Source organism: Camarhynchus parvulus, chromosome 11 (genome assembly GCF_901933205.1).
Source record: "Camarhynchus parvulus chromosome 11, STF_HiC, whole genome shotgun sequence".
Taxonomy (NCBI): Eukaryota; Metazoa; Chordata; class Aves; order Passeriformes; family Thraupidae; genus Camarhynchus; species Camarhynchus parvulus.
Window position 1 is genome coordinate 19646710 of NC_044581.1, and position 23587 is coordinate 19670296.

General features: G+C 38.5%; 1 protein-coding gene across 1 annotated transcript in view; it reads left to right on the top strand.

Moving 5' to 3' along the window:
• LOC115907888 (transcription initiation factor TFIID subunit 4-like) overlaps window positions 1-23587 on the top strand; it is a 153339-nt gene that overhangs the window by 19862 nt on the left and 109890 nt on the right. The window contains 8 exon segments of the mRNA XM_030956090.1: window positions 345-467; window positions 470-577; window positions 1428-1550; window positions 3233-3322; window positions 5050-5122; window positions 5125-5303; window positions 14560-14665; window positions 18684-18798. Coding sequence (XP_030811950.1) covers window positions 345-467; window positions 470-577; window positions 1428-1550; window positions 3233-3322; window positions 5050-5122; window positions 5125-5303; window positions 14560-14665; window positions 18684-18798 — 917 coding nt within the window.

Sequence of the window (23587 nt, forward strand, 5' to 3'; positions counted from 1 at the left end):
GGGGCAGACGCTGCCCGTGCTGGGGGCAGACGCTGCTCGTGCCGGGGGCAGACACTGCCCGTGCTGGGGACACACTGCCCGTGCTGGGGCTCTGGGCAGGGAGGGGACATTCAGGGTGGATGCATGGAGGAGTTGTTCCTGGGAGGGTGGGGGGAGGCTCAGAGCAGCTGTGGCTGCCATGGGATCCCTGGCAGTGCCCAAGGCCAGGTTGGGATGGGGCTTGGAGCAACTTGGGGTAGTGGAAGTGGATGAGCTTGAAGTTCCTTTCCAATCCAAACCATTCTATGATTTTAATATTTTTTTTAAAGTGAAAATTAATATTTTTTTATATAAAATATTTTTAGGTATCAGTAGCTACGACAAGCGCTCCGAATCTATTCAAGACGACGGTGGCAAGTGGAGCTGCAGCCTCCCAGCAGCCTGCAGTGCTCAGCAGTGCCCAGAGCCAGGGCTCGGGGTCAGGGCAGCCCCCGGCGCAGCGCGGCTGCCGCTGCCCCCTCCCACGGCAGCGCAGGTGCCAGCACAGCCCCTGGTCATCCCCAGCTCCCCTGTGCCTGGCACCACCGTGGTGTCACAGGTAAGTGGGGGAATGGTGGAAATTTGTTTTCTTAGTGCTTCAGGAACTCCTGGCGGGGAGGTTCAGAAGCAGGAGGAGCTTTTTCTTCAGGCAAGCATGTATCCCCTGATGGGACAAATACTTGGCAAAGGGGAAAACCCTTCCCTGGTTTCAGCCACATGGGATAGAAAGGCTGAGAGGGAGGAAGAACACTTGTCAGCTCTCCCCACTTGCCATGTCTGTGGTATTGGTGAAAGAACAGCTCTGTTCCTGCAGCCAGAACAGTCAGGCCTTCAGTCTATGGACTGTCCTCTTGCTGGGCCTTGAAACTATGGTTACACCAAAATGTGATGTTTCTATTTCCTGGAGCAATTACACCATATAAAAATAATGGCTTGTTTTACTACTAATGAAAAAAAGATGAGATAGGATGATGTTTGAAGACTTAGTTCTAATTTGATTTTACTGCTGTAGTTGCTTTGTACAAAAATATGCTGAATCAATAATTTAACAAATTAAGATAGCTTGGGGAACGTTTGTACCTTGTCTGTTGGGCATCTCAAAGGGGAATTCATCTCCAGCAAATTGTTGTGTTACTTCTCATATTTAAGGTTATTTGTACCAAAGCAGACTGTAAAATATAAGATATATTTCTTGCATTGATTTTTTGTTGTTATTTGCAAGCTATGATGTTCAGTTACCTAAAGAAAAGAAAATCTCAGGTAACAAGCAGTAATAGCAAAACATATTTCATATATGGCCTGAATTAGAAAAGTTTCATCATTTTGCTTGTTTGTAGTGGTCAGAGCATGCATTGATTGTGATGAAGAAATAGCATGAAGCTAACAGTTGTTTTCTCTGGTTTTTGCAGGAAATGCAAGAGAATGTGAAAAAATGTAAAAACTTTTTAGCTACCCTTATAAAACTTGCTTCTCATAATTCACCATCTCCTGAAACGTCCCGCAATGTGAAAGCTCTGGTTCAAGATTTGTTGGTAAATATTTAGTTACTGTTTATTTTGTTATTTGTCTATTAAACTTATTTATGGATGCTGAAAACTATTGCTTTGATCTTAACAATTTTGGCTGTAATGAAAGGGGTTGGGCTTCATCAAAATGCAATATTCTGTATGTTATATATATTAAAAAAATCTGTTAAAGGCAGACTTTCTTTTGGTTTTTGAAAGGGGAAATGGAGCAAAGTATTTAGTAGGCAGTTGTCAAAGCCACTCTTGTTTTGATGAGTAATACTTTGGTTTTAACTTGAGGATTCGTTATCCTAAGTATGGGATTCCCCTAATCCCCCTAAAATCTGGGATTTTTCCTTGAGGACTCGTTTTTTTCCTCCAAACCCTGTTCTTCTCTGAAACAAGAAGCTCTTAATTTTTGAAGCACAAAACAACTGTAGATACAATCCCTTCACAACATGGTTTAGAGTTTCTAGGACTGAAGGAGAAGTATTTTCCTGAGCTGCTGACGTTCAGCTGTTCTGCAGACAGGAGCCTTAGTGGCACAGGGGTTTCCAGAGGCAAAGCTGTGTTAGAGTGGCCTGGCCAGAAAAAGGCTGCACTGGCTGCAGCCTCCAGTGCAACAGATGCTGCAGTGAATTGTATTAAATGAGCTGCAGACAGAGCTGGGAAAGAGTCAAGCTGCTTAAAAGAAATGTAATATAGTCTATGAAAAACTTGGATTTAAAAGTAGTTGCTGTACATCTCTTTGAATTCATTGCCAGAGAAATCTGTGTATTTTACACCAGCCTAAGGCCATTTTCAAGTGTGAGCTGTTCAACAATCGTATTCAGTGATTCCAGTGAAAACTGGTTTTAACTTTCACCAGCTTGAAAAGACTAAATAAGTAAAGGTAACTACTTATAGTATTTTAAACAAAGTACCAACACACATAAATAATAAATATATTTATTGAAGCTTGTTTTGGTTTGAATTTTCTCTTGTTCTGTATCAGTCAGGAAGGCTAATTAATTTTTTTATTACAACCTGAACTTTTAACTGATGATACTTTTGAAGTCTCGTAAAATGCACCCAAGTTAGAATTCTTTTGAATTGCTACTAAATAAATGACTGATTATGTATTTTATATAAGTGTATATGTTGTGATTATACATACAAATTCATAGAGGAGAAAATTTTGTATCTACTTATAAGCATGCTTTATATGTATGGCCATGCTTTACATATATAGTAGTTTTATATATAGTTTATAGTTTTAACCAATAGTTTTATATATATATGGATTCTACAAGGTAAGTTGTACCATCAGAATTGGTTTTGGAAATACTACAAAGGCTGACAAATTTCGTATTTTTAAGGTTACGTCAACAAACTATTGTTGTTTTCTTTTAATTTAAAAAAAAGCAATCACTATGTGAATCTTAGCAAGAGAGTGGAGTCCCAAAAGAGACTTGAGTGTTTCTGGGGCCTTGTTTTGTCTGAAGTTGTGCTTCCCCAAGGGAATTCTCTGCATTTTGAGTGGCATGTTACATGTTTGAGTTAGTGCTTGGCAGAAGGATCTTAGAGAGGAGTTAGGGGACTTCAGCTCTGAAAGTTTTTGGTATGGCAGCCTATTTAACTAGAGAGATATGTGTATGTAGTAGCTGGGAAAGAGGCAACCAAACAACTGAACTGAGATGTTGATGCTTTTTTTTTTCTTCACCCTGAAGGATGCAAAGATTGATCCAGAAGAATTTACAGGCCGCCTTCAAACAGAACTCAAATCATCTCCTCAGCCATATCTTGTACCTTTCCTTAAGGTAATGTGAATATTGTTTGGATAAATATTTATTTCTGAGCAGAATTTCATTACATGAAGTCTTAGAATATCCTTTTTAAATAGTGTTTTCTTCACTGGCCCAGCACTACCTTCCCTTTAGTTCTAAATGCTGCCCATTTCTGCCAAGATCTTCCTGGCTGGAGGTTCTGTGCAGGCTGCACCTGTGTCAGGCCAGGCAGGGGCTGCTCCAATAGCCTGGGACAGTGCTGAGAAACAGGGAATTCCCACAGGAGGGAGACCTCATGTGTCTGGGACCTTGGCTGAGTTTCAGCAAAATGGATTTGTCATCCAGGAGTTCACAGCTCAAGTAGCCCTGATCTAGAACGTTGCAGTAATTAGATTAAAAAATTAAAAGTAGTTGCACCCTCGTTTGGAAACCACCCGTTGGCTATTCTGTAGTGATCCTTTACTTTTAGAATAAATACACTTTTCTGTGTAGTAGGTAATTTTTTGTGAAGAAGAAAAAATTCACATTTCAAAGAATCCCAAGTTATATTTTCAGAATGCTTCAAGTAATTTAATCAGTTGTTTCCATACTGTTTTCCTAATCTGTGTTTGGGTCATTAATAACTTTCGATCCACATGTAACAATGATTATGAAGAACTGAACTGGATAAAGTATTGATTAGATGATTCTGCTTCTAATCTGGAACTAATCAACAGCAGAATTTCTGATATGATACCAAATCGATTTATTGTGGAGTCCTAAGTTAGTATATGTGGGGGTAAATTTAACTGTTAATTGGTTCTGTAAATTAGCTACAATAACTTCCATATACAGGATTATATACAAACATAAAACACATGTTTAATTCCCAACAAAACTACAAATATGATTTTAAAAGTATTTTTGGTCTAGTTCAAAACTTCTATGTTTAGGGCAGATTTTCTCTCTCTTCACTCCCTGCAACTTTGCTTCAGTACTTCTTCTCCTGTTTTTTCAAATTATCACTAGCACTTGTTTGTGGCTTTTACTGCAGTCACTTCTAGCATCGTGGTAAGAAGCAGGAACTTTCAAAGAAAGAACTTTCTTTGAAGTCCTTTCTGGGCAAGAGGCATTAAGTTTTTAAATCAATATTAGAAGTTTAGAAAGAGCTGTAGCTTGGGTTAAACACTGTTGCATTCTACAGCTGCCTGAGGGATCACTTCAAAAGAACACTTCTGCTACTTAAGAAGTAAAAAGTTTGTTCATGAAGGTACAGTACAGCATTTTAGAAATATGTTTTCCTTGAAATGGTATGGGGCTTACAGTAGTACACTTTTCTAATGTACTCACAATACATTACTTCAGAAATAATGCAATAAACACCTACTGCTGTAGGGCACGGAGAGAGAAATCATTTGGTTGTAGGTACTGGAGGTGTGTTAGGAGGAGTAAATCGGTGCAGCTTGCTGGGAGTAGGGTTGTTCCATGGTTCTACCTTTTCTTCTTCCATTTCTTGCCCTTCCAAAGACCTAAGCTACAAGTTCTAGATAGTCTTGAGAAGAAGAATGATTTTTCTGCTACAGTGGAATTAAGGGCATGTGAAAATCTACAGGTTTGCTAAATCCAAACTGAAAGCTTAAATACTGTACTTTCTCTTGCAATGTATGTTCAATGTTACTTTGTTTGATGAACAGGCAGTTAATTATATTTACAGCAAATTTCAGAATGCTTTTTGTTAATGTGCTAAGTTTGTTATTCCATAAACTTTCTTCTGTTTTTAGAAAAGTCTACCTGCACTGAGACAATCTTTACTGAACAGTCAGCATTTGGTTTTGCAAGGCCAGCCGTCTCAGCAGTCCTCCAACAGACCAAGCTCTCTGCAGTGATACCTCAGTCTGCCTCGGGAATCCCCTCTGTTGTCACCACACAGACAATAGGAATAAGGCAACCAAACAACATTTGCACAGTCTCTGTATCAAATACAGTGCAGCCTCCTCAGGTTAAGGTGGTACAGTCAAATCAGAGTTCTCAGCTGGTAGGTACTGTAGTGTAAAAGAGGATTTCTTAATGAACTGTTTAGCAGTTTTCAGTGTCACTTTCATTGCAGCTTGTTTGGGAAAATTCTTTTTTGTTTGTGTCATATTCTGTGATATGTGGTGGTACCTCATTTTCTGTCATTTCACATGCTCAGCCATTACTTCAGCTAAGATTATTAACATAAATTGAAGGAAGTGCACTCTTGGTCTTTTTGTCTGCAACAGAGTGATTGTTGTATGAGCACAGTGGAATTTGAGGGAATTCCAAATGTAGAACAGAAAGCTTTCCAAGATTTACAGGCAAGAGTGTAATGTTGAGTATGTCATTAGGTATGCTGCTTTGCTTTACAATTAAAATGAACTTTCTCATTTTAAACTCTTCTGCACATAGTTATAAAATCTTGTAGAAGAATAGCTGTGCTGTTCCAGGTGTTCTGTTTAGCAGTAATGCCATTCTCTGTTACTCACTGAACTGTATCTGTGTTGTGCATAGTGGAGTATTAAGTGCTTAGATTCATTAGTTTCAAAGGCACTGTCAGTAAGGCAACTGCACAGCCAGGTAGTCCCTGAGTGTGGTGACTTTATCCTGCTGTTACACAGCATCTTGTGTGTGCTGTTTGCACTTGTAATTAAAAGGTGTTAAGGACTTTTACAAGGCTTTGAGTTTATACAGGCATCACTATCCTTTGTGAGAGTTTCCTTGTCTGTGGTTTCTGTGCATGTGTGAGTAAAGTACTTCACTTAGGTCTCAAAATTATATAGAGAGGTTCCAGAACATGCATCAAGTTGGTAAAAATGTCTATTATCAAGGTGGAGAAATGCAAAAACCTTACATGTAAAACCTTACAGTGATCTGTCCTTGAGTTTATAGGCTCTATAAAGCATATAAATAATTAGTGATGTGTGTGGAAAGAGAACATCTCCTTTGCTTTAATTTAAAAGTAGCAGTGCACAGTCTGAAAATACCTGTGCTGTGTCTTGAACCTTACAAACACTTTCTAGTGGTTAAATTATTAACTTTAAAATAAAACTAATATAATTTAATAATCCTTTAGTGAGCATAGTTTTAATGTGTAAGAACATCTTGAGTGATAAGATTTGTGACTCTGGCACTTGAAAAATACACACAAGACAGTTGGGTGTTTTTAACCTTAACTTGGCTGCTTCCATGCAGGTCCAGCCACTTGCATTCTTTCTTTTTCTGAGATGGCTTCTCCCCACCCTGTCTGGATTGTTGTATTAATTAGAAAAGTGTTCTTCACGCTTTTTGTGACATCTCTTTGATTTGTCCATGTTTGATGACTGAATGAACAATAGCTTTGGCTCTTCTAGGCAGAAGAGTAGCAGCTGGTCATAATTACAGGTGGAAAAATTGCTCCCTTTCCTAAGTTAAGCAAATTTGTGCTTGCAGCTGACAGATTGCTTAGAGGTAGAAGTGTCCATGGCCAGTAAGTCTGGCATTATCTCGTGCCCCAGTCTAAGCCTACTGCCATGTAACATGGCTTTTTCCAGTGCTGTGCAGCCCACCTCAAGTGCTCCTGTGCCCTCTGGGCAGGTTTCACCCCACCTTTTGAGAAACACTGGTGTAGGACAAAAATGGGTGAGACCGCAGGAATTCTTACTCCTATGATTATAGTTCTGGTTGGGATAAAGCCAAATTTCTGGTAAAGGCATGTTCTGCCTGTCTCCTGTCAATGGATACTCTTAAGCAAGTATGTCAACTCAAGCAGTTGTGATGTTGTGAGTAGAGATTGACAATGTGAAGAGCTTTTCTGACATGCCTGGGTTGTAGGAGGAGCTGGAAGGTGCTCAAGTAACATTGTGGAGGTTGATCTGATGGGCAAGAGAAGTTGGTTTTCTGTCTGTAAGGAGGTTACAGGTTGAATTCTCATTTACTGGGTACTTGAAATGATCACTACATTTTCAAAAGGTTGCAAACTGCACAAAGCAGTGTGGTTAATACTGTTTCTTTTCTGGAAAAGACATAATATATAAAAATATATATAATAGGGAGAAGACATTAAGAATCATAATATATTTGCTTTAGTGTGAAACTGTCTTTTCATATTTCCTTTGAATTTATCAGTCTTTAGTTAATAGAATCAAGCAGTACTTAACCAGGCACTTAATGACCCTCAGAGTAGTTCTATACAGACAAAAGCCATCAGACATCAAGAGTTACTGCATCAGAAAATCTTAGCACAGCAACCCTCAGCTCAGGTGCCAAGCAGACAGCACAGCAGCAGCTCCATGTCAGCCCAGTAATTGCTGATAAGTATTGATTTGTTTGCAGTGCCACTGTCCCAGTTCTCAGTGCTCCCTGAAATCAGAGCACAGGGCTGCTGGCCATCTTGCCTTGGACTTGTCCAGCAGAGGAAGATTGCAGCTGCCTTGCCTGGGGGCAGCCAGCCCTGATGGAAGAACTGGCTGAGCTCCAGCTTTTCCAGGCCTGAAGCTCATTGGGGAGGGTTCCAGCTGGCTCTGCAAACTGTCCAGCTGCAGAAGGGCAAGCTTCTTTTAGACTATGGATCTTTTCATACCAGCCAGTTTGCAGTAGTCCAGTTTCCCTTAAAACACGAAGGGGCTGTTAGCTGTTCCTTCCTTTGTCTCAGTTGTGGTGATGCTTTCTCCAGTTGCACTGAGGTACCTTGCAGTGTGGAAATCCTGTGTGCCCTGTCAGCATGCAGCAGAGCTTGCACAAAGGCTTTGAAATGTACAGTGCTAACAGAGATGAAACAGAGACTTTTAATCTGTTTTGTGGAGTACTGGAATTGTGTTCCAAACCATGAAAAACAATGCTTTATAAAGCTAGATAGTGCTACTTCTACATCAAGAAAAGGAGTACAATCTTAGGCTAATATTTTATTGATGAGACACTTATGAGATAAGCCAGCAATAATTTTTTTTAATTGCTCTAAGTGCAATGTTCAGACTTTGTCTAAATTGCCATTCTTAGAGTCCGTGTGCTCTGTGTTGCCTTGTGTATGCAGACATTGCCTGTCTTGGGTGTTGCAGCAGGTAAAATTTGTGTGTGAATAAGAGAGATGTTCTTTGTTGCAGATGTTGAGGTTCTAAGTGGATTGATGGGTAGTGGAGATAGATTAGCACTTTGTGTATTGTGGTGGCACTGTCTGCATCATAAGGAGGAAGTACTCCTGGAAGTTAAAGCCAAGTATTAAACTTGAGTGATAAAAACACTCAGTAAGAAAATCAGTGATCCATCTTAATTAAAACAAATTTAATTTTATATAAAGCTGTATAAAGATTCATGCAGATCTAGGATTAGGAGGGATGTATGAAATACATCTGCCCCATTTCTGCTGCACTGATAGGGCACAGTGTCCCTGGGCAGGCTCTGCCATTTTCTAAGTTACAGTAGAGCAGGATTTGCTCAAACATTTCCTGACACTTTCCCTGCACTCTCACAGTGGTTGGGGTCTCTCAGAGTTGAGATAGAGTAATGGAATTTGGAAACAAGATACAGCAGCAGAACAAGAATTATGTCATACGGGGATGTTCCACTTGGCTTTTTAATTCTCCACTGAAGCTTTTCTGGCATCACTTTTCTGTTCATGAATGACTGTAATTTGTACACATTTTAGTGAAATTTGAGGAAATAATTTTCTTTTTGTCTTGTCTGCAAGGCAGCTTAGAAATGGAAGAGTAATAGATGGCTGTTTGGATAAAAGGAGTATTTTCTAGTAATTGACTAGTAAAGGTCTAGCCACTGATGTGGAATTTGGTGTGCAGTAAAATATAAATAAAAATGGCTGTTGAGCAGTAGATATCTGGGATCCATTAACAGGAACAAAGCCTGTACTAGACAAATTGTATACCTATTTGAAACAGAGCTTAGTGCTTTTCTGAGTTACCATGGACTTCATTTTCAGAATTTTGTGGGCTGTACATTAATATAAGGAGAATATTGTTACTGGTTGCTGTTTGGAAACCAATAACAAAAGGCCAGGCTCAAAAGCAAAGATTAAAAGAAAAGCTTAAGAGAACTGAACACACAGAACTTGTTCAAACACTGATTGTAAGGGAGAATAAAAGGGAAAATTCCTTATTTGGAACAGACCAAGATGGTAAAAATATGAATAACAGGATATAATTAAATGAAGTAGGATTTAGGTAGGCTATAAGGCAAAATATCCTTAAAGTAAGAGAGAATATTAGATGGTAGATCAGGCTCCTGAAGACAGTGATGAAAAAGCCATAGTTGAACACACTCAAAAGTAACCATTTGACCATTGTAGGAAGAATTGTGTAATAAATTGAGGAGCAGGTGGAACAACTGATGCCATGGCCTCTGTTTCATTGTTCTTCATTTCTTTGTTGAGAGCCTATACTCAATGGAATAGTGTTGTTGTCATATTAACATTAAAATAGTCATTTTTTTTTTATTTAGGAGGAAAAATAATTGCTTATGTAGATTTTGAGGCACCTTTGAAAAACTAGCTGCTACTGCAGCCTGATAAGCAATGGTAAATATGAATTCTAGGCCCATAAAAGCATGAACATTGTAAGTTAATGCTGCCAGATTACATGATAGCTGAGGTTTGATATGACATTTATCTTCAGGAGTGAGTAGACTGATAAATCACAAGTGGCATAGCCACAAGTGAGTTAGCAAGTGTTTACTCATGAGTGAAGATAAATGTCATATCAGACCACAGCCATTCTGAGTTTTATGTGTTTATGCATGTCTTGTTTCTTCCTTCCACATTACTTTTTTTAACTTAATTGAGAGGAAAAAAAAAAGCTTGGCAAAGGATATATTTTTCAAATCTATTTTTGTTTTTCATTCTTTGCAGGAGCTCTTGTTTACTCTGTTTTTGTTGCAGTACTTGATAGGTTTAAGCTTTTGGTTCAGATGCTTTTGCTGCAAAGGGTGATTCCTGTGAATTGAGCCAGGCTGGTTTTGCAGCCCTTGTCAAGTAAAGGTCGGAATCTTGTGCACCTGCACTGGTCCAGGAGATTTGCAAAATCCTTGTCCTCAAAAACTTTAGCAATGAATTCTGATCTTGCTGTCCTAAAGGAATTTTCCTTTCAATGGTTTGTAGGTAGTGCCTCTCGTTGAATTTTGTCTCTCTTGTGCAGGCGTGAGAAGGACTGATAACTTCTGTTCTCTTTCTGCTTCTGTACATTTGATGTGCTTTGGCTGGATTGTTTCTCAGTCTGTATTTGTTGGTTTTGCTGTTGATTATTGGTCTGTGCTCATGTCTATACTTTCTTCTCTGTCCTGCAGTAACTTACACAGTAGAAGATGTCATGGAATGATCATCACCTTTTGGTTTGAGATTAGAAGCAGAGAGAACCATTTCTTTATTCTCATAGAGTTACCAAATCTATGCTCTTTGAAGAAAACCCTTAGGGGAAAAAAAAAGAGTATTTCAGCTGTGACCTCTTTGCTATTCTGGTTATCAGTAGTGTGATTGTTGTAAATTCCTTTTTTTGTCTTCATGAGCCTGCTACCTTATGGAAGCACCTTTGTATAAACATCCCTTTTTTCACCTGGGAAAATCCAGTCAGCTTTAGCAAAGGGCAGAGTAGTGTCTGCAGTGTTCAGGAGGTGAGAGGAGGGACTGGTCTGGCACAGCAGACAAATGGTGAATCAAAGTGAGTGTGGTGAGTGGAGAGAGGTGACAAGGGGAGAAGAGCAAAGATGAAATAAAGAGAGGGAGAATACTTTTCATTGTGAGAACTGTACATCTTAGTTTGCAGAAAAATGTTATTTTATAGAAGAAAAATGTAGGTAACTGTTCACACATTGCACTTGGAGAAGTAATGCCATGGCTTTGCTGCTTTAGTGTGTTCCTTGAAGAGCTCCAAAGTGCAGCAGCCTAGGACATGATTCTTCAATTTTGACAGATAAATTGAAGAGGAATAACTAGTATATGACAGTACTTGCTGTCTCAACACTGTCTTGATCATAATGTTACCATTTTCCTAATTCTATCGAATCCAGGCAATGACTAGATCACATTCTGTCTTTTCTGTTTTTTGTGCCTTTGTTGTTCTGTTGTTGTGCTTGCTGTCTTCAGAGGTGTACATAATTAAAATGCTTCCCTTTTTAGAGGAGCTGGAATGATGAACAGTTCCTTTATGCTCTGAAGACTTTTGTGTTCTGTCTCTTTACCTTTTGTGACTCAGCACTTTAATAAAATGGTGTGTTTATGGACACAGTGTGAAAGGTTTGAAAGGACTCTGGAGGTGTCTTGTGCAGCCTCCTGCTCACACATTGGGATGTCTCCCATGTGACCAGTCATGTTTTGAGTGTCCTCAAGAAAAAATTGCACAGCCCTCTTGGGGCAGCCTGTTCCAGAGCTTGCCTACCCTCATGGTCGTTTTTCTTTTCTTTTATTATATTGGAATCTCCTCTATTCCAGCTTGAGTCTTTAGTGCTGCATCCTTCTGCTCTCCACATCTGGGGGAGTCTGACTCTGTCCTCTCCTCATCTTCCCAAAGGTGCTTGCAGCAGCACTGAGATCTTTTTCTGAGGGGAAGAGTAATGTCCCTGCTAACCTCAGTGTCCCAAAACTCTGTGTCTGCGCTCTCAGTCTGGGTCAGTGCTTGGCATTCAGCTTTGATTCAAAATATGGAGAGATAACCTGACCTGGGGCACACTTGTTGTGCATGGTTTTAGTCTCTGAGGAATATGAAGTAATTTAAGTTGATCATCTCCCAGACCAGCTTGCTGGTACACTTCTTCATTGTCTACAACTTTGAGGTCAAGCTAAGGACTCAATAGTAATGTTTATGATGTTGGGAAAACAGGCAAGAAGATTAGATCAGTTTGAATTGTCTTAATTGATGAAGTGTGGCTTAAATAGTTACAAATTGTAATGCAGGATCCTCTGATTCATTGGTTTTTATTATGTCCCTGGTTTGCCTGCAAAGAAGTTACATACTCTGCTTCAGAAACAAATTGCTGATGTTAATTCTTTAATGACCTCCAGATCTGGAGATTGCACATTTCTGAAAACTCCAGTATAGAAACTGGGGTTTAGTGTCAGATGCTGCTCTGAGCTCTGGTGCAGTTTGAGAGAGTATATGCCTGTTGCTGGTTGGTTTCTTTATGGAGTTTAAGATGATAATTTTGGTCTCTGCTCCTTGGAAGAGTTTGTTTCTCAATAATTTTCTAGACTTTCATATTTGTACATACATTGAAGTCCTAGTACAGTACTTGCCAAAAGACAGTTTGTGGAATGTATTGGATAGTAAAGAAAACATTGCCATTTATGTCATCTTAAATGGTTGAATATTGTCCTGTCTTTAATGGTGTTAGTGCCTCATTTTGTAGGGTATTCACATGAAAATATTAATTGAGGGAAAAAGAACTTGATTCTGAACTGTGGAAGCTGCCTCACAGAGAGAGAAAAAAATGCAATTGCAGAAGATTTCTGTAATGCCAGATAGTAATTCTGTCCAGAGGTCCCACACATCTCCTTTATGGCCTGGCTTCTGGTCCATTTAGGTACAAAAGCTTTTCTTCACTATTCTCTGCAAACTGATCCAATAAATTATGGTAAAAGTGGCATCATTCTCCTTTTTCATACCAATGTATGTTTTCTTAATGTGGATTATTCTTGTCTTTTTACCGAAACCACACTTGTTCATGTTTCCTATGCATCAAAATGGAGTTTAATTAAATTTTTTTCTGTTATTTTTATTGATCAACTCTGTTTCTTTCCTGTTTTTAAGCATGGTGGCTGCTTTATTCTTTCCCCTCTGAGTGTGACTGTTCACTCTTTGTCTTGACCAAGTAAATTTATATCTGTTTGCTCCATTTCTGTGCTTAGTACAAATGCTCTGTTTTCCTGCTGTGTCCATAGTTGAAGCTGAATCCTTAATCTTTTTTCCCTTTTCTCTTCCTGCAGGGTGGTTATTGCTAATACTTCTACATCCACAGGTTTATTGTAACTTTTCGACTCTCTGCATTTTAGGACGTACAAAATGCAGTCTAGTAACTTCAGAATGGCTCAATTTGTTTTTTCTCCAGAATACATCAGAGATCCCTCCTTACTCTTGTCTTGTTTGTAGTTTTCACTTGTCTCCCTTGCAGTTTTGGAGCCTTGGTTGAAATTCCCCTTTGCTCATCCTGCTGTCACGTCCCATTTGCAGATGTTTGTCCTTCCCTTTTCTCCTGAGGTTGCTGTGCAGGCAGAGCTTTGGCCATTTGCTGTCCAGCTGAGTGCAGTGATTTAGGAACTTTGGCCATTTGCTGTCCAACTGAGTGCAGTGATTTAGGAACTTTGGCCATTTGCTGTCCAGCTGAGTGCAGTGATTTAGGAACTCCTTGTGCGAGTGGTGCTGCCTCCAGGAGGGAGTGCTGCATCCCAGGGAGGGAGGCTCACATGGGGGAGGAACTCAGTTGTGACTGTGAGGAACACCAGAGTTGTGGTTGGAATCTTCCTCAAATAGCTGTTTGCCAGTGGTTTATTTTCAGAGTTTATTTATGGGGTTTTTTACAGCTCTGCAACATCCACACATTTCTGAATCTTCTGTTCATTACATCTGTGCCTACCTTGTCCCTGATCATATGAATGTTGATTTTTTAAAAATTTTTGTTGTTGTTGTTGAACATTTTGCTGTTGATTAAACATGACCCTTGTACGTGTTTTCTTTTTATTTGATTGTTTATGGGTCAAATTTTACATTTCTAACCCAGGTTTAGTTTTAAGGAAGAACTTCAGAACCTGAATTAGTAGTAAGTGAAACCTTGAGAATATCAAATTAGCATTTAAAAGATTCATAGTATGTGATCACCACAAAACTTGGTTTGCTTTCTTATGTATATCTGACTTTGGAACCCATAATATTTTATAATTTATTTTTAGTATGTTTTCTTTAAAAAGTGTAGATATTTAGTGTAAGGCCTACTGTTTGTAGATGGATAGCACTGCAATTATGACAGCATTTTCTTCTACAAAACTGCTTTTCTTCCTAGTAAAATGTCCAAAGACAAAAGTCTGAATTTTAATATTAACCTTACGAGTTTGAAATATATTTTTAGTGAAGGTTGTGAGGTAAGGCATCTGTGTCTGTTGAATTTTTTTTAAAGCATAATGGCCAAATAGGTATATACACACACACACAACCACATGCTTTACATGAACATGACTTTTGTCACCAGCTGGTTGTGCTTGTACAGATCCCCGTGCTTATCTTGGTAATGACAGGTATCAGTGTATTTACCTTGTGTGTGTTTGTGTATAAGGAGTATAATATGAGTATACTTTTCTTTAATAATAGCAGATTATCCAGTCAACATCTGCTCAAACTGTGAAACGAACCCCTGCTTGCCAGACTACCCACATTAGGATGCCAGTGGTAATAACTCAGACCATTAGACCACAAGGTATGGGTTTCAATGTTTTAGTGAGATTGTTACCTTTGTATGAATTTTGTTGTAGCATGGAAAAATGTACAGTGTTGACATTGGCAACATTGTTGACATTTATTTTTACCTCATGCTGGCTGAAGAGTGCATGTTTTCAGATGCAGTTTCAAGGTGTTTTGGACCAACACAGTGAAATGTTTTGAAGCAACCCTAGGACTAAACTCTCATATGTTTAGCTCCTCACTTAGCAATTTTTCATTGAAAGTTCTAAACCAGGTCAGGAACTTGGCTCTCACTGTCCTAAACTGTAACTCTGGGCCGAGAAAAAAAATCTTCATTTTCCTGAAGCCAAGTGGATGCCTCAATTTAATCATCCCACTTCTCATTCATAGTCCTGAAGCAGAACATGGTAATTCCAATCTCTGCAGCTACAGAGGTCAAGGTGGGAGCCCTAGAGAAATTTCTCAAGCCTCAGGTTGGTTTTCTTTGACTCCTGTCAGTATGTTTACTTTTTGGTGGGGTCAGAGACTGGCTGCAGCAACCTGACATGCCATGATGAGCCACAGCACGTGGTTTGTGCACACCTTCCTCATCTGTGTGCACTGGTGGGTTCATGTCTGGCTGACACTTCCCACTTTCTAAGAGGATTCTTGAAGCCTCCTTGCTTCCTAATAAATACCCATTTTTTCCTTTCTACCACCGAATCTCTTAGGATTGGGTTTTATTTTTCCTGAATATGTGTGAGAGTTTCTTGCTGGATGTGGGCATTTACAGATTGAGGGTTTGTAATGGAATACAGAGCTTGTCATCTTCAGGTGCTGAGTCAGGACTCAAACTAGTTCAAATGCACATAAAAGCTATTGCTGCCTGCTTGATTTCATTGCTTGGTTGTTTCTATTCTCCTTGGGAAAAAAAGCATCAAAATGTTTAAGAGCAGTTGATGCTTTACTTGCTCTGCTCTCCTAGGGGAATCCAGAGGTTGAATGGACACAAAGACCAAGCTGTCACTGTAACCCTGTAGGCTGTTAGGAAGGAATACAGTTACTCACCATAAAATGTGTGTTTGATAGCCCTGATACTCATGTCCTGAGTTTATAACATGTCCATGCATCTTATAGCATGAGCCTTCACTTCTGACTAATGTGTTTGAGAGTGAAGGCAGATTTCATTTCTTTGCTTGTTCAGTCTCCAAGTTGTGAATGTCAACAGTGTGCTGAGAATTTCACTGCATGATACTGGCATCTGTCTTTTAAACTGTAGGTTCAGAGTATGAATTTATTCTTGATAGCCCTTGATCAGCCAGTGCAATGCAACTTGACTGGCAGTTTGTCTTATAGCAGATGGTTTTATAAAAGCCAATTTATGCAAGGTCCTACTTTCTGGTGAGCTTATTCAAATTTACAGGTTTGGTTAAGCTCTCCAGTATATGGTTTTAATTACACAGACAAAACAAACAAGAATAGACATCTAGAAAACATCCAAGTATAAAACCACTGATCCTGCAGCCCAGGGAGCAGGCTGCCTGTGTGCTGGCAGCACTGCCAAGAGTCATCATTGTGATATATTGTTAAAACCTTTTACTGTAAACCCCAGTGTAATGATATTTTATACTGACCCAGGTATTTCTGAAGAAGGAGCTAATATACTGGAATAGGACATTATCTAAATAAAAATTCTGGTAGCATAATTTTGTGGAGTGTGGCTTGTTAAGGGTAGTTACCTCAGAACTGAGCTGACCTCCACAAAGTGCTGCATTTTCCTCCCTGACAGGAGTGAATCTCCAGGTGTAGTGTATCTTCAGTACTTCCATGTGAACAGACTGTAATGCTTCTTAAAACAGTAGTTTAGATAAAACTGGCATGCTTTAAGGACCTTTATATAAATAAAATTACTTCCACACCAGTGGAAGTAACACCATTGTTACTGCATGAAAAATTCACATTCCTTTACCAAAACGCTCTACCAGTATAATAATTAGGTGAATTCATCTTATGGATTGGATGGAGGAATTGAGACAAATAATAAAATAATTAACTGGAGTATTTGTTGCAGCTATTTAACCAGCGCTGAAATACAGCTAGGAATTTATAAGCTCCTAAATTTGGGCTTATTTTTCTAGATCATGCTAATTAAAATTTGAAGCAAGGACGCAGTGGTGAAAGACTCTGTATGTCATTACCAATCCCATGAAATATCTAGGCCCACAGGTGATTTTAATTTTCAAATATGTTCTGCCCATAATAAAAATGGATGTTTTAGTCATATTTTATGTCTAACCCTTAGTCATGCACAGTTGTAATTTATTTAAACCAGAAAACTCAAATGTCATCCCAATTCTTACATTCACTTTGCCTGATCCATTGAGTGGAATTACATTTACTTGGGGTGAATGTGAGACTTAATTCTTCCATATCCATATGGATATACATGTTTTGGGGGTATTTTTTGATCAAAAGTATCATCTGTAGAAAACAAAGCATTGACACTGATTCCAAAGAAATATATTAATTCTGGAGGAGTGCTATTGTTACTTTAAACTTGCCATTGCAATAATTTTCAAGGTTAACACATTTTTAATCTTCTAGATCTTAATTGTACAAAGCAGAAATCTGCTAATTTTTTATTATTGTGTTATTTCTTTCCTTCCTTCCAGTTCTCTGAGTAGAAAACCTTTCCATTAGTTCATCTGAAATAGATAAATGAATTGCCTGGTCCATGAACTAATGCTGTCTGTGACATCTCATGGACCTTGAATATTCTGATGACAAAATATTTTTATTCCCCAGGCTTGAGCCTGAAGTCCTAAATCTGGTTTTGTATTTGCTAATGTTGAGAGTTCAGTTCACATTACAGTTTATTTATACAGATGGAGAACTCAACAAACACTATCCAATTATTTTCTCTTTAAGATATATGTTGGAGTTGATAAAGGCTTCAAAATAAAAAAAAAACAACGTAATGCAGGACTCAGTCAAAGGTAGCAGCTTTGTATTAGCCAAAAAATGTTCTTAAAAGGATTTATTAGGATAGATGTGTTTCAGATTTTTACTATTCATGAAAGAAAAATCCTGTAACTCTGCTGAGGTTCTTACCATGCCATTTATGTGCAACTGAGTCCCTGGGGTGCAGGAACAGCCCTCACATCCTTCTCCAAGCCTCAAAAGTCTGTAATGCTCAATAAAATGGAGTGGTACACAAGAGAGAGGTGAGATCTTTTAAATCAAGTAGATTGAGTTATTTTCACGTGCCAGAACACAGGTGGGATGAAAGGAAGCCCAAAATGTAACCCAAGTAAGTGTGCTTAGGCAGTCGGAGAGGGCCTACTCCAAGTTCCATGGCAGGGAGGAATTTAGATCTCTTTAACAAATTTACTGAATGTCCACCACACTTTGGCTCATTTAGAAAGCCCTGTTTTACTTGTTCTTCAAGACTTGTAAAGTCTAGATACAAACATGAATTATTTTTGAGTCATTGTTTTCAAGATGAGAAAGCAAAAGGCAACCTTTATGGGTGATGTGTGTCAAATTTGGCAATAGTGTTTTTGCTTTTATGTGCAATGCAAAACATTTAAAAATACATGCAGTATTTTCAATTCTGAAATACATGTTTTTCACTGCAATAAAGGACAGTTACTATATAGAAAATGTAAAAGGCATAGCTAATACCCTGAGTAACTCTGACTTTAAGTATTTGTATTAAGAACATTTCAAATTCGCCTTCTTTATTCTGTGCAGTTTATCCAGAAAAGTGGTTTACTGGCAGTTGCAAACACACTTATAGCCATTATAAATATTATAGCTGTTCATGGCTGATGGGTTTTGGTTTTGGAATCTTCGCTGTTCTGTAAATATTGAACAAACGTAATGTTAATATCAATTTTGTATTTTAAATTGTTCTTCTTCAGCATATAGTCTTTAAAAATAATAACTTCCTTTGTTTGCAATTTACAGACAGTTAAATTTAGTTCCTGGACAGAAGGTTCTTTGATGTAAATTGTCTAAGACAGCTCATAATAACATTGCTTGGTGTTTTTCAGGCACAGTAGGGAAGGCACCAACAATACAAGCCAGTAAAAGTCCTGGGGGCTTTGGTGTTCAGGTCTCTGCAAATCAGAAAAACAAGCTGAATGACCCTGGAGGTGGTTCTTTCAGGTAAAAAAAGCAAAAATAATAATAAAAAAATGCAGCAGGGTGGTTGGGGGGGAACTGAAGTATAAAACAGAATTTAGAATTGGTGTAACACCAGAGGGCAGTCTTTTACAATAATTCCTGTCTTTTTTTCCTGGGATTGGATGGCAATTTTCATACTTAATTCTATTTTTAAAGAAGGAAGAGGATCATTACATATCTTGAGGAATTTTCTCTAAATGCACATTTTAACGTTTAACAAAAACATAAATTCTGTGGATTATAATAAAACTTCAGCTGAATGGAATTATGTGCACGAGGATCTAAAAGAATCTGTGGTTGGTGTTTTGCGCTGGATTCTGCTGCTCCTGTGGGATGTGTCTGCCTGGGAAGGTGCTGGGTGTGAGGACAAGGGCTCTGTGCAGCAGCCCCTCCCTGGCCAGGGACAGTCCTGGGGGCCAGGGGGGGATCCCTGAACCGGGAATTGTTGCTCCTGGCTTTAAAGGGAACAATTTGCTGTGTCTGAGCTCCCTGTGCTTCCTCAGCTCATCGAGGTCGGGTGGTTTGTGGGCCCCTGTAGGAATCAGGAGCTGCAAAAAAGGTTTAGCACAGTACCAGGGATGCACTGAGCTGCTCTGCCAGTTCTTTATACTCCAGACTTCTATTTATATATATTTGGGATATTTTTACTTTTGGTAGTGAAAAGCAAATCTTATGTTTACTGCATTTTGCTCTCGCTAACACCATTTTAGTTGTGTTAAAATATTTTATTTCTTCATTGAATGACAAAATATTCCTAGGTTTTAATTTTAATCTTCCGGGATTCTTATGTTGCTCTGACATCATCAAATCACTAATTAATTTTCAGGCTTATGCTTTTGCAGGTGAAGTAAAAGAGAATTTGTAGCTCTTTGAAATATCTCTGCTTTGAGGCATGTCAGTATTGTAACTAATAGTGGTAGTACTTAGTATTAATCTGGAAGCAAAATCATTCAATTTTTTATTTTCCAATGCTTTTGCCTCCCACTGAGTATTTAAATGAATTAAAATGTCTGTTGGGTTCAATTGTACTGTCTTAATAAGTATTTTTTATGTTTGTAAGCAACATGAGCATTTATTCTTCGTTAGTATTGCTTTCAATTTTACATACACCAAAAGGGACAGCATTTTTTTAGCTGGATGTTGTAAACTGTGCCAGGATTGATTCTTGCATTCACTTAGTTTATACATAGAATATATTAGGTTAGCTGGAATTGTTAATTTTCCCTTGGGGAGAAGCAAATGCTCAAGGCACTGATTGATAAATCAATAAATCTTTAGTGAGTTTGGTAAATAAGCTGTCAAGGGTGTATGTCATTTTTCCTCTAGAGAACAAATTTTAGTCAGAATGAATGTGTTTGTTTCCTTACATTGTTTTCTCCTTCAAAATAGTAAGACACAAAGCTGCATTTAAATAAGTCCATAAAATTGCAAGGATTTATTAAACAGCAGCAAAGATCAAGCTTTTTCCTGATATCTTAACAAAGAATTCAGTTGTTTGCATATTTGCATTTCAACCCCTAACCTCTCCTGAGGACAAATAGATGTCTGACTATTAAGCCTAAAGGCACAGAGCTGGAAATCTGTATTAATCCTCTGAATGCTGACTAGTTTTCCTCAACATTCCCAGCGTGTGTGAAGAATGTGTTTTTAGCCAGAAGGCAAACTGGCATCTAAAGCAAAGCAAGAATTTTGAAAAATAGTTGTGTTATGTATAAATTTATTTTGCCCTTAGTGTTTTATTATTGCATATTTGTTTCATTATTTTACATTCTGCTTTCTTTAAAATAACTTATTTGAACTTTTCACTTTTGTGAGCAAAGTGTTGGTCACTAGAAACAGAAATTTGAACTTCATTGTTCTTTGGGTTTTTTTTCTCTATTCTGAGCTGTAGGAGATACAAGATGGAATTACATTAAAGATCTGGCAATTAAGAATTTTGCAGATTGCAGCTCTGCCTTTAAGGGCAGCATTTATTACTGAACTGTAAGACTGCTCACATGAGCTCAGTGTTTGTTACAGTAGCTCTTCTGTGATGCAGAGTTCTCAACCCAAGAGTTCTGCAATGTGAAGCTGTGCTTGTGAAATAGTAGGTCACTTTTTTGGTATTAAATTTATTATTGCTGTATTTTTCAAAGAGAACTACATACAACCCCAGTTAGTTGACTTTTCAGCTCTGTTAATACCTAAGGACAGAAGTTTGAGTTTCATTTTTAGTAATGTTTCTGTTTGTTTTGTGAGCAGAGGTCTAGACTTGGGTTTATATCATAACAGGCCAACTTGGGGTTTCTGTAGCTGAGAGAAGCAAAAATCCCACTGAAGGGTGCCAGGGATGTGTGTCCCCAGCTAGTGCTCATCACCTCTGCTCCCTTCAGAGTTCACTGGCAGCAGCTCCTGCAGGCTCCCAAGGGTTCTTACCATGGTTCAGGTGGTGGCCATTGCAGGGAACCTGTGGAACCATTTGTTCCTGATGCTGAGATGGAATCTCTTCAGTTGGGAGGTCCAGCTTTGGATCAGGGCCTGGTCCCTGTGTGCTCTGTGCTCCTCCAAGGATGGAGGTGGCTCTTTGTCCACTTGGGTTATCCCAGCCCTTCCAAACTCAGCGGGCTCAGGGGCAGGGCCAGAAGTGAGCAGATCCATCCCTTGGTGTGTGGGATGATGCTGTGGTTTGGGTGCTCCTTCCTTTTGACAGAAACTTTTCCCTTTCTGAAGTGGTATTTCTGATGTACATCTGACCTGGAACGTGGCAGTGTCAGGTTTTACACAGGCAGTGTGATGGGGTTTGTTTTCAGAGACAGTTCTGTGAAGTCTCTGAGATCATTTGAAGCTGATCTTAGTATCTGTGTTTTATTCTGCTGTCTGACTGCAGTTTGAGGTGGACTCTATGTGGAAATAAAAAATTTGTTTTCAGACCTACCTTGCATAGCCAAAAAAAAATTATCTTGTCTAGTATTTTATTTTTATTTTTAAAAATAAAAGTTTAGCGACATAAGCAAAGCAGCTTGCCCTTTAAGTGGTAGAACACTAATGTGGATGTTAAATGGATAACTTCAAAGTTTTCATCTCAAAATGGTAAGTGAAAAAACCTTGCCCTTGAGGTTTTTGTTTTTTCAAATGAATATTTCAAGCTATAAGGTGATTGTGGTTTTTCCATGTATTTCAAAATAAAGAAAAATGCTGATCATAAATGTGGTCTGTTCTGTCAGCCCTTTTGCTTATCAGAGAGAAGATTCTGCATAGAGAATGAATTGTGTGGCAAAGCAGTTTTAGGGAGACATTTCAAATTATACCATGAATGTCAGAATAAACATTATAATTGATGTGTAAAAGGAATCCATGCCATTATAAAATATAATACAGTAGTGGCTGTTCCAGTAATTTGTAGTCACCATTTATATGCCATGTATTGTTGTTAATCTCTGATTGTGTGGTCCATGGGGTCTGTGGGATGTTGGGACTTTGTCCTAATGACATGCAATTCCCTTGTAGGAGAGGGGAGTCAATAGTGTAATGTTGTCTTGATTGCTTTTTGCATTCCTCTGGCTTATTTGGGAGCAGCTCAGTATGGCAGTTTGGGACAGCAGTGGCTCAAGTCTGGCAAAGTGCACGAGAAAGAAAAACTGTGCAATCAGGCAGTTAAGGTTTGTTCATAAAGAAAATGCCACCAGGTTTTTATAATGGCTTGTCTTAGTTTAAACAAAATCTTTGAAACCTTTCACAGGTAACTGTGCAAATACTTTGGGTTTTCTTGCTTATTTTCAGATAAGATTTTTTTTTTGGCAATTGCATGAGTCTTTATAATGAGGGAAAAGGAGAAGGAAGATTGTTACAAGAGGTTGAATGTAGGAGGAAGAATTGGCCTCTTGGATTATTATAAGATACAGTTTGTGTTTGGAGGGAGTTTGAGAACTTACGCTCTCTTAAAAATACCATGTGTGTTGGAATGTTAGATTCATCCTATGAGACTCAGAATTTAGTTCAGTACAAACCAGAAATATTTACTGAAACAGTAGAATTAGGACAGGTATAGTAATATATGCCAAGAAATATGAAATTGTTAAATACTATGCTCTGATAAAAAAGGAAAGATAGACAGTAATCATCAATCTAGATGACCACTGGATGGCATCTTTGTTCCACAGAATAACTTCTGAAAACTCACTTATTTGAGCTTAAAAGTTAATTTTTAGAGGAAACTGTTCAGCAAGAATAGCAACTCTGTATATAGATGTGTGTTTCAGTATCCAAACATTTTTTCATTATGAGGTTCCTTGAAGTAAGGAGGAATACATGGATAGGGTTCTTCCTGTCAGAGAAAATTGTAGTCCCAGCTGTGATTAATACATTTCTTATTTGTCTTCCATGTAATACTGAAAAAGAAAATAAAGGATGTACTTGCAGATTGTAGCTTGCAAGTGTAAGATGGAAGAAAATTATTCTGTCCAGGAGTTCAGTAATGGTCTTTGTAAGTGCTATTGCATTGAAATCTAATGTGTCCAAAATACTTGTTTGGTTTTATTTCAAAAATCTTTGTTTATAGTGTGGTCCCAGATCTGTACGCTGAATAAAAATGGAGTAGCTGAACTGCTAAGCAAAAGGAAGGTAAAAGATGGATGGTATTTTCCTCAGCTATGAAATAAAAGGAGAGAGAGGCGTAAACTTCTCTGAGGAGTTATGTTCTAGAAGTCAAGACTGCTGTTTTGAGGTTTTTTAATGGATGGTTGCTTGAAGGAGATCAAAGCACCTTTGTCCTGGCAGCCTGATGTGGAAATAC